The sequence below is a fragment of the Astatotilapia calliptera genome, chromosome 8, assembly GCF_900246225.1.
Source record: "Astatotilapia calliptera chromosome 8, fAstCal1.2, whole genome shotgun sequence".
NCBI classification, from domain to species: Eukaryota; Metazoa; Chordata; class Actinopteri; order Cichliformes; family Cichlidae; genus Astatotilapia; species Astatotilapia calliptera.
Window position 1 is genome coordinate 12,192,802 of NC_039309.1, and position 12,192 is coordinate 12,204,993.

The 12,192-nt window shown below is 41.8% G+C and overlaps 1 protein-coding gene across 5 annotated transcripts in view; it reads right to left on the reverse strand.

The window, feature by feature from the left end:
• Positions 1-12,192, reverse strand: part of LOC113028358 (adenosine kinase) — a 127,643-nt gene that overhangs the window by 62,950 nt on the left and 52,501 nt on the right. For all 5 annotated transcript variants that reach the window (XM_026178565.1, XM_026178562.1, XM_026178563.1 and 2 more), the window contains one exon: positions 9,657-9,765. In XM_026178565.1, coding sequence (XP_026034350.1) covers positions 9,657-9,765 — 109 coding nt within the window. The remainder of the gene's footprint in view (positions 1-9,656; positions 9,766-12,192) is intronic.

Consider the following 12,192-nt stretch of genomic DNA (forward strand, 5'->3'; position numbering starts at 1 on the left):
GTAAAAACAGGGCGATGACAAAATCTGAACGATTTGAGGAAAGTATTGAATTGCAGTTTTGCCTTTGCGGTTTGATTTTGAATTAGTTCTGACTTTCTGTACCTTCCTACCTGAAAGACTAATAAAAACAGATCACGTCAAAGTAACTCAAGGGATACTTTTTGACATTTACTTGATACCATCTTGTTGCTTCGGCAGTAAGCTTAGCTTAAAGGGTCCTAAAGTAAAGAATTCCCACTAACAGATTGTGTAAAGTTGACTAATTAGTACATTTCATGTTGTTTGATTAATCCTTATGAAGACAGAAAAGATAAACCGCTTGAGGAAAAAGCACTTACATTTTGGGAGTTTCGCTTATGTACGACTAAAAGCAGAGACTCAAAGAAATCACTGCTACATATTATTACTTAAAAAAAATTAGGTTGGCTTCACAATGCAGCAGATATTGGACTGAGATCAGCCACTAACTTAGGAAAGAATCTTACCATTAAAAAAATTCAAGAATGCATCATCAACACATGAATGGATCATTTGCTTTCAGGCCTGATTTATGAACTAATGTTTCAGATGAGACAGCAACTACTAAAAGCAGCTTACAACTCTAATTTCACTGTACGTCACATTACACTGCAACAACAAAACGAGCAGAACAGAACTCCATCTGCCACATTCTTTTGAAGCACTCTATATGGGTTAATTATTTACCAAGTTACATTCTCAAGGATTCAGACCATTAGACAGTCAAAATAAAACGACTTCTAGCCAATGCTTGTTACTTATAACTAATAATTAGAGAATATAAATTACCTTTTCTCATGATAACTCAGTAAAAATATTACTACAGCGTCCTCGGTGGTTGCCCAGAGATTGCACTGAATTTTGTGGCTGTCAGAGACGAATACACCATCTGCTGCCTAGAAGTTGAGCATGCAACACCCTCAACCCTGGGATACCTGTGCAATCGCTTTGGACTGGCTGCAATCACTGTCAAACAGACTGGAGAAGATGTGCAAATAACTGCTGCCTAATACCTAAGCGGAGACAGATTACCGACAAGTTGCAATCAATCTTAAACAGTCTGTGCTGATGGCCAACTCATCTGTGATCCAGCTCTTTGCAGTTGGACTCTCAACTCAACTGGTAGCCAAGCTGGTTGTATTAAGTTCCCATGTCCTTTTGCATCTAAATCACTGAGGAATTTATGTATTGCTGTTTTAGGATTCTGAACTCTTTTTGAAGGTCTCCACCGAGTCAGCTTGGAAAGATCGGTCCCCTCGAGTTCTGAAACAAGTAGGGGGACCACTAAAAGGTTTCGATTCGATGACCTCAGGTTATGAGAAGAGGTATGTATATGAATCAAATCAGCAATATAGGGAGAAGCCTGTCCCTGTAATGCTCTAAAGGTTAAAACTAAAATTTTAAAATGGAACCTAAATCTGACTGGTCATATGAGCTACCTTTTTTTAACGGGTCAGTAGTCCCGCTGCAGAGTTTTGAACAACCTGTAGATGAGCTAGCCCTTACTTGTTTAGATAAGTAAACAGACTAGTACAGTAGCTGAGTCTTGTAGAGATAAAAGCATGGATTATCATCTCAAGGTCATTTGTTGACATGATAGATATAAGTTTTGAAATGTTCTTCAAGTGAAAAAAAAAAGCATGTTCTTACTATTTGATTTAAATTTCCCTCTAAAGAAAAAGCTTCATCAAAAATAATACCTAGATTTCTAAGGTTATGCTTCTGTGAGTAACCTAAATCACCCACTTGCTGTTTAATATCAGACATTGCACTGTCCGGTACAATAATCAAAATTTCAGTTTTGTCTGGGTTTAGCTGTAAGCAAATGTTGTTCAACCATTATTGAATGTTTAATGTATGATTAAGTCAATCAGAGCAGAGAACTATGAACTTCAGCTAGAAGGTTTAAATGAGTAGTAGAGCTGAATGTTGTCAGCAAAAAGATGATAAGATACATCAGGAAACTGCCGCATTGTCTGGCCTAAAGGAAAAATGTATATTAAAAACAGAATAGGTCCCAGCATGGAGCCCTGAGGAACTCCACACAGCAGCTCTGTGGATTCAGACATGATCTGGTTTGCAAACACACTAAAATTGTATTGTATTATAAAGGTAAAGACCCTGCAGTAATAGAGCAAAAAAACCCAACAATCAGATGAGCCCCCATGGGCAAGCAATTTGCAAAAGTAGAAATGAAGAATTCCCTTTTCACAGGAAGAAACCTCCGGCAGAGGCAGGAAGGATTGAAGGTAAGGGGAGGGAGACAGGACAATTACATCCCACACAGAATTAAAGGATCTGAAATAATAAAAAAAAACCTTCTGGAATACAATGTCAGTAAATTCATTATAAAATACTGTACATCAGCCTCAAAAGTCATTATTGTCATTTTAATTCACTGTGTATCCAGCATAAAATGACAGAACAAAGCTGTGCCCTAGCTTATTGTAGATCATAAACAAATTAAAGCATGAAAGGAAAAATAAAACCTTGCAGAAGGAAACAATTCTCAGAGAACAGTGTCCCACATCTGCTGAACAGAGATGCACATCTGTGGTGATTCTTTGTAGGCCTCTTTCAGAAACTGTCACAGTGACCTCAGTGCTACAGATGGTTTGTGGCGAGGAGACGATTCCAGCAATATTTACTCAGTCAAGGCTTTATTCTCCAGCGTGATAATGTAACACCGTCTGACACTTAACTCTACTCACTATCTTTGCCCAGGAGACATGCTATCCTAAAGCGTTTGCGGTTCCATCATGTGAATCTTAATCAGATACTTAGCCAGTAGAGCAGGTTTTTACTCTCCCTGGTGAGAGTATCAACACATGGCCATCAGGCACAATTCACAGCCGCAAAGTGGCTATTTATTTTCTGCTCAGCATTACTTGACAAATAATTACTCAGTCTATTCAATTAAGCCGTGGAACTCACACAAATGGCCACAACATCCCAGTGTAGCACTGAAACATTATTCCACGTTTTACAACTCGGTCTCATGAATAAAAAGGCACACACATGGCAGGTGCTTTGATGCCTAGGGAGCGAGGGGACAAGGTGATGGCAAGCAGAAATATCATTAAGTCCGAACTATTTCATCCACAGGAAAACAGCCTTGTTGTCGGTGGAGCAGATGCGCAGAGTAATCTGGGATGAAAGGACATGGTGTTTTCCCGACTGCAGAAGAAAAAACAGTTTTTACAAGGTGACGTGTGTAGAAGCAGAGAGTCGCAATGCTGCTAGAGCACTATGGACCGCATCCTGGGAGCTTACCACAGGTGCAAAACAATAGATTTTTAATTGCGTTTATTATTTTTTATTATTAATTTACAGATCCCACCGAGTCACAAATAGCAGACTGATGATTTCTGTGCATTCAATGCATCAGTGAAGGGGTATCAGAGGTATTTAATGTGAGTTTCTTGTTTGTTTGTGACTTTACCACCTCTGTTTTTTACTTTTTTTTTTACTTCAATTAGCTTTATTTTGACCTCAGCGGCAGAGAGAAGAAGTTAGGAGGACTGTGAATGACAGCTAAAGACAATGCAACTGTCACAATGAGATTAAATGAATAAAGTTTTTAACAAAATAACTATATAACATTAAAAACAAAGTTTTTCTTTGTTCCATTGGTATTTTTTAATCTAAGAATACATATAAATTCAACAAAGGTATTTGTATTTATGTATTGATTATATTTTGTTTTATGAAGCAATGCTTGGGTAAAGCTAACTGAGTATCACAGCTTACTAATTTAACAATGGCATCAAACTAATATTCCGCATTGACTGAATCCTCAGTCAAGGTTCCTGCAACTATACAGGAATGAAAAAAATCCTTTTAAACTTCACACAGAAATCTGTGCACAACAATAAATACATAAAGATCAATACATAACCCACTGCGTACGATGAGAACTTCCTCTCTGTAATAAACAAGGTGAAATCTTGACATCCTGAAAACCTTCAGCACAACAACACATTTCCTTTGTCAAAGATTACACTGTAAATATAGAATAAATGGGCAAACAGAACAATCACTAGTGAGATAAAAGTACATTATCTCTCTACCATCCATCCGTTTTCTTCCTCTGATATTTGTGGTGTGGGGCTGGAGCCGGGTTACCGGTCAGCCATTGCATTGCATTCAATGGTAATGCAATATTAAGCGACTGGACTTTTTTAATATTCTTGAAGACGTCCAGTCGCTTTTCTTTTCAGGATCCTTAGATTACCATGACCTGAATGACTGAGAATCTACACAGACACAATAATACAAATTATAGGACTGTCAAAGAGATCAGTCTGATTACATGATAGTAATTTGTGATAGACTATTTGTGTGCTGTTTAGAGAGGTTAAGTAAGAAAGCCGTTGCACACCACAGCAATCGCCATCTGCTGGGCTCTAGATAGAAATAAGGTTTTTTACTGGCTTCATATTTCTGAATTTGGCTTACATCCACCTGCAAGGTCAACTTAATGATTTATTGGAAAGAAATTGACAAAAAGCCTCAAAACTCAAACATATGAGTTATACAAGTGTATATGTGTATTGTCAACATATGCAAAATGCCATATGTTTTAAAATATTATGTCCCATATGACCTCTGACCTCTCCTTCAAGATCAATAAATTGATCCAAAGTGATAATAAAGCTATTTAGCGCTACTTAAATGATTATGAGCTTTCAGACTGACAGGAACATGGTGGCATGTACATTACTGTAACAGGTTATAACTTTTTAAATACATAATAGTTTCAATACACGAGCATTTTTGTATCTATTAAACGCACACAACGCATAAAATGAGACCAAATACCAGCAGCCATGGAGTGGATGCTGCATTTATTAATTCCCTTGAAGGAATTTTGAAGAGAAACTTTACAGTGGATAGATCTCACATTCAGAATTCAGACTCCATTTTTAATATAATGCAGTAGTCTATGTTGGTACACATTATTTATGTTCTAACCGTAAACACTGTAAATCAAAATGAATACACGAGGGCTCCAAGTCCAAGAGAACTTTTACTTTTAATGCACTACTGCTTTTTTTACTTAACCAAAACATCTAAAAACTGTCTGCCAAATCTGACACGGCAAGAACGAATCGAGTCTCAAGGATAATTGTAAACAACCTAAATAAATTACGCAGTGCAGTAAAAGCCACAGTGTCTCAGCAGCCAGTGTCTCTGCCCTCTTCACCCTAATTTGCCACACTCCGCCCACTCAGGCCTGCAGCGCCGTGGAGCTGGCTGATCCTCCAGCCGGGCCGGGCCAGCCCATACGTCCCACTGGCACAGGACATCCCGCCAGGAGCCAATCACCAAGCCTGCGCTCCTGACAGCTCATTACCACTCAATTAGGCAGGTGCACCTCCATGCACAGTCTTCTGACAAATACAGCCCTCCCAGATGCATGTTTAACATTCAAGAGAATTATATAGTGACAGCAAACAGTAAACGCCTCACCCTTATCACTTGATTGCCTCAAGATTGAAATCCTATAATTGGCCTAGGCCAGCGGGAGAAAAAAATAAATTAGCCAATAAATATGATGCAGTCGACTTGTAATTGAACAATTATGAATTCATATTCATAAGATGTTTGCTGCCAATTACAAAATGCCATCTGATTAGGCGCAATTTGAAATGACATTGTTCCACGCTAAAGACACTGTGGTGTCAGCCTAATAAAGAGGAGACACATCATAGCAGTAGCTCGGCCACCGACATGACCTCCAGAGATGAGAGACATGCTGACACAGTGGCTTGGCTGGTGACAGACGGGATTTGGCACCCATTGCTCTTTGTCCCCCCTTCAAAACCTACCGCTTACGCTCGCGTGCACCGAAAAATATCAGCGCCGAGGGTTGACTTTCACAAAATTTAACACCAGTGGGCACAGATTGTACACATAACAAAACACAAGCAAGGCAAAAATTTAAAAAAAAAAAAATCTCGATCCCTTGAGAACAGATTCTAATCAAGATGAAATGATTTACAAATCTATTTAATAAGGCTTGCCAGAAGTCAAACTTGGCATGTAAATGCGGTGGGGATTAAATTTCATCGGCAACCAAGACTGTAACTGATCGCCTGCAGACAAAGGGGGAGCCTGCCAGATTTTTTTCTCCCCCATCCACTTCTATTCCCTCCCTCTCCCTCTTTTTTCTTTTTTTTCCTCTCCAGTGCCTGCGTTTTGCCTCGTGATCCCTCCCTGGCTGTGTGGAAGGACAGGGGCAGTGCAGAGTGGTGCAGTACAGAGTGTGGAGGAAAGAGAGAGAAAAGACAGAAAAGGAGAGGCAGGAAGGAGAGGGGAGATGGAGATGGAGGAAGGGAGGAGATAAAGAATGGTGGCGAGAGGGGGAGTAAGAAGGAGAGAAGGGTAGAAAAGCAGGAGAGAGGGAGATCTCAAGGTCAGTGTGAGGACAGTGTGGTCCTCTGAGTTGGACAGAGACACAGCCGCAGTCACCTCTGTGCTAATCAGCCCTTCGGCTGGCTGATGAGGTGTCAGTTAGACGTGTGTGTGTGTGTGGAAAACCTTTCCCTTTGCTTTTTTGGCTGCAAAATGAAGGGGGCTGATCGGGCGGAGTAACAATGTGTGTGTGTGCGTGCACCACTCTGGGGTGTAAGCAGGCTGACGTGCAGCTTGTGGTGCCAGTACTGCGCTTTTTTTCTGCTTTTGCCTTCCCTTTCTCCTTTTTTTCCCTTGCATATTATGCTACAGTGAACTCAGCTTTCCCCTGCAGTGAGGGCAAGAATACAACTGCCAATTAATGCTATATGCGGTGTGCCAGTGTTAACAGTGTGAGGCATTATAGTTCAACTTGCTGTGCTGTTTGAAAAAAAAAAAAAACTGGGAAAAAAAAGGGCGGGCTAGCCATTTTCCTTGGGCGTGGCTAACCTCTTGCAGGCTAACGTGGATTGTGCTCCCAGCGCAGGGTGCAAACGAACAGCATCCGCAGCTGTGATTAGGTTTGTGACCTAACAGCTCTGCAGCTTGTGTCTCATTGGGTGAGTTTTGCGTATGAGGCCAATTGGCAGAGGCAAGCGTCTCCTCCGTCTATCCTTGGGTTATTTCTGACCATCTGTGCCCAGTCATTAACAGGCCTTTTCACAGTCAATTGTCTTGTTCGTCTCCCCTCTTCCCCGTTTCTGTTGGTTTCACTGTGCATGACCGTGAGGTGGAGCTTCTTCTTCTTCCTTTTTGTTTTTTTTCCCCCTTGAATTTAAATGGCAGAAGTTAGGAGAGGCCATTTTATTATCCAGGGCTAAGGAGAGCTGTGGAGACGTAGGTTAATTCAAAGTGGCATCATGGAGGATGCATCAAGCAGCGGAGATCAAATTACAGGGCAAAGCCCTCGGTGGTAAAAACAAGCTAGTGGTATGCTGCATAATGTGTGTGTGTGTGTGTGTTTAACAGCATCTGTGTGTGTGTGTTTGAGAGACTAGAGAAAAAGAGAAGGGGGACACAAGGAGGAATAAAAAGGAAAAAGAGGAGGATGAAGAGGGGGGTAAAGGGATGGGGATGGAAGGAAAGTGGGAGCAAAAAAAAAGGAGAGGGAGAAGAGGCTAACTGGGCCAGTGTGCACATGCACACATCACCCCCTCCAATTAGAGTCACTCACCCCCCCCCCCCCCCCCCCCATCCGCCCCTTCTTACAATACATCACCCTCCATTTCTGATGTTTACAGTCGTCGGGGAATGAAATAACTGCACACATCACTGCAGCAGCGACGGCATTGAAAAAAAAAAGAGAGATCTCCTCTGCCTGAAATGCATTTAGCTATTCCTTCTTCCCCCTCATGCTTTTGTTATTGGTCTTTGTGCAATGATTTGCCTAAGGACCCAGATTTCCTAGCAACAGCCTGCCACCAAACATTTGGCAGGAGTTCAACATTCTCTCTCTTTGTGAGAAATGGCAGTGCTGCCTCCCTGCTCTGTGTCTGCCACCAGCCCTGCTGCTGCCGCCGCCGCCGCTGCCGCTGCTGATGCTGGATGAGCCAGACTGGCTGCAAGAGCCCTCTAATAATTCTGTTTTCATCCAATCACACCACATAGTAGCAGGCACCTTGAGAGCCTCTGCCAGGATTCATCAATCACCTCTTTAACACGCATGTTCAGACAAACACAGAGGCATGTGCGAGCAAACAGAACGCAAACGCACACACTCTTGCGCGCGCACGCTCTTGTGCGCTTTCCGGTAATTAAATTTACAGATTAGAGCGAACAAAGCTACGTATACCACCACAGCAGTAGTTTAATGAAAATCAACAAAGCACATTAATGCATAGCAAAGGTTGGTACAGTGAGCGGGAGAGAGGGAGAAGATGTAAAATCTGGCCGTAAATTGGGTAAATACATCTGAGTGCTCTCGACAAGGTTAATGGAGAGAGGAGGCCTTAGTGAACGCTGGTCTAGACATGCCACACAGTATTAAGTGGGAATAGCTGTGGCAGTGTATCTGGCTAAGTACTTTAGAAGTGCGAACGGGACTCTAATAAAGCGAATGATCCCCCTGTTTTGACAAAGAGGCCCAGGAGGGACGCTGAACACCACGTTTTAGATTCCAAGCACTGACAAACACCCATTTGTGGCCCTTCTATCCCCCCTTCCAAATCCCACGGAAGCTTTTCCCCTGCGCGCTACGCTGTCGGATGTGGGCAAAACCCAACTGCCAATTTGCAGAGGATGTGCCATGTTTGCTAATGCGAAGCAGAGGCTAAAAATGAGACCACACAAACTCTGGAGGATGGACTGACTGATCTGCTTTCTGGCACGACCACTGAAAGATTCTTTTTCCTCCCCTCTAATAAACAATTTTTCGTTTGGTATTTGTTTCTTCGACTGGGCGGCTAATTATGAAACCTCCATCATTATTGCACTGCGATGCACTCGTGTTTAGAGGACTTGTGGGCAATGGGGAGGTGGGTGGGGGGAATTGGGAATATCACTTGGGACAACATGCCAAGGAGTATGCTGAATGCTGAGCACTAACGCTGATTTATGTTGATAATGAACTGCTTAAAGACGTGGAATGCAGCGCCAATTTCAGGGCTATCGTCTTGACTTGAGATCAGAGAAAATGTCGATCTGCCGGAATTAAATATAATCCCAAACAGTGAAACATGAGCATAGCAGGCCATCCCACTCCAGAAGCTGTAAGTAAAGACATTACCTCAGTGGGCGCAGCTCGAGCGTGTGTGAATATCTAAGCGCACATCTGTCCTCCTCAATCTGTGCGTGTGTTTTGTCTGTAAGGAGAAGATTGCGTGGGAGTGGGGGGTTGGGAGCTAAAACCGAATGAACTTGCATAATCAATTTTCACACTTTCACAGCACCTGTTGGCCTGTCTTCACGTTAAAAGAAATGAATGAATGCATTACATGTAGAACAATTTCACACTATGTTGCAGCTTCGCGCACAAAGACCTGGGGAAAAAAATAGGGGGAAAATGGAGCTGTATTGTCTCAATAGGTAACATAGCTCATTTCACTCGACAAAGGATGAATGGATATATTGACAATGCAGAAGGCGTGCTGAGGCATTTCCTGAATAAAGCCTCTTAACATTTTGTCCTCCTCTGGCAGTGGAGTTGGGGAACAGTCATTTTGAATGTAGAGGGTCTCACTTACCGCAATATAATAGACCTTGGCTTTCTTCACCAGCTCCCAGTTGCTGTCCAGGTCCAGGTGTTTTTCCTTTTTGTAGCAGTTTGCCGCTGCCAGGTTAGCAACAAGGGACCTGCCGAGACAGACCCCATAAATCTTCTGCCTCGCTTATCATCCATCTTAATTTTGTCTCAAAAACATCCTTAAAAAACACTCAGGCCTCAGACTTTCCTTTGTTCTTTTGTGATATATAAGGATGATAATAGTTCCTAAGAATGTCTGAGCCAAGGTGAATTAAAGTCTATCTGGATCTCTTTATTTTTCCTTTCTTTAAAAAAACGGTGCTATCTCAAAAAGAAAAAATACACCAAAGAAAGGAGATTAAACAAGCTGAGGGGTTTTCAAAGCCAAAAGAGAGACACCCTAAAATTATTCATATCATATTATCACCTGTAAAAGTTCTGCATAGATAACAAGGGTGGGAAAACAACAGAAAGAGATTACTAAATGAACACTTGAGTAGTGAGTGGTGGGAGCTGGAAAGTGAAGCAGGTGGTATTGTCTTAACACAGCTCATTAGCCAGTCCTCGTGCGCTGTATCTTTATGAGCGGCCATCAAAATGAGTGCAACCATCATAGCTACTTAGGCGAAAACTGCTAGGCGACCATATGACAGGAGGGTGTTGCTACACGAAGGTCTGTTCTCACATGGCGAGAAAAAAAAAGCAAAAAAAAAGCTGCTCTCCGTGGTTAGTGTCAAAGAAAAGAGTAACAGTGTGCTAAGCTGATCAGCGTGTGATGATGAAGGCTACGATATGGCAGCTGAATTGGGACCGTGTTTGACCGGAGCTGCCGTAATGGACTCAAAAGGTTGCTACGAGCGTGACAGACAAAACGAGTGTTGTTAACTGAGAAAGTCCAACGGACGTGAGCAGAGCAAATAACCATTATGATGTGACATATTTAAGAGGACAAGCCGAAATGCCACAGTGAGGCACTCCAGGTTAAAATGCTCATTAGGAATTTAACAAAAAGGAAAGAAAAGAAAACTAGGAAATCCAGAGGAATGATTTCTAGTTTTATCAAAGTGGAATAACTGTCACGCATCGATTTCTGTTATAACTCAGTCAAACTAGAGTGAAAATAGCTGAGATTGAATGTGCGACCACTTTCAATAGTACGGGTCAGCTGGAGGAAACCTGTCGCCAAACACTTGGAGAGACTTCAATTGCTCTCACACAGATTGGTGAAGGTTTGCAAATAGTTGCCATCTGGTTTATAAGCGCATACAGTCTGTGAACAGGTTGAAGTCAATCTGTCAACCAGCACCAATAAGCGCAACTCTTATGAGACGCCTGTCTTTGCATTACTAGACTCGACTCTACTGGCTGACAGTTGCTTGTTTTTTTGTTATATTCCTACAGATGAGGACAGATTCACTGCCTTTGGTGAATCTCTCAAATTCCTCTAGATCCGATGATAGTTTGGCACGGACCTTACAGAATTCCAAGACGATGCTTTATGAAGGCCAGTCGGTAACGTTTACTTTAATCTTCTGGAGGTAGTTCTTCACCATGAGCAACGTTGATGTGTTGGAAAACAAGGCGATGACCCAGACTCTGTTTTTCTGCTGACTGCTTGAGGTTTTCTTTTAAAATCTTCCCGTATCCTTCTTCCTTCATGATTCCTTCCACCTTGACGAGATTCCCATTTCCAGGCACACTAAGGCATCCTCACAGCATAATACTCCCACCACCGTCTTTCACTACTGGGGACATTCTCTATCTCCAAACATCAGCAGCATCTCTGTGGCCAAAGAGCTCTAGTTTTGTCTCATCTGATCAAGGGACACATTTCCAGTGTGCATATTCTTGCTTACTATACTTTACTCTGGCTTAAAAGTGTTTCTGCTGCAGAAGTGGAGTTTTCCTTGCTGTTCCTCTTGTGCAGGGTTTTAGTGATTGTTTTCTTTGACTTCATTCCTCAAGTCATTCAATGGTGTCTCGGCAGTTTTTCTGGGGTCTTTAGACACATCTCTCACTAGCTTTCTTTCCAGAATCTTTGAAATTTCCGCTTCCTACTTCTGCCAGGCTTGTTCTGTACTGTGTGGCCTTCTTTGAAATTTCTTGATGATACTTCTCACTCCAGTTCTTGACACTTGGAAACACTATAACTAAAGATAAAGTCTGAACTGGTTTCTTTTGTTTTTGGCATGATGTTTTCTCAAGTGAGAGCTCAAACCATTGCTAAAGTTTTTATACTGTGTGTAAGCTAGAAGATAACCCTCAGTTTCAACTTGATTTTATAAGCTTTGAGCATTACAAGTTAAAGCACATGATTGCACAGCAGTGGTTTGTGCCATGGCTCAATAAAAAGATCAGGTGTTTAATAATATTGACCTGAGTGGTTTTATCTGAAATAATTCTGTTATTGTGTACACGCAGAAATAATTTACGCTTTCTAAAGAAAACTGGTATGTTTTGAAATGCTATGTTGAAAATCCCAAGTGCAGAGTTACCAAGTGGCTGTGTCATTTTGCAGTTAAATTAACGCCCTGCAG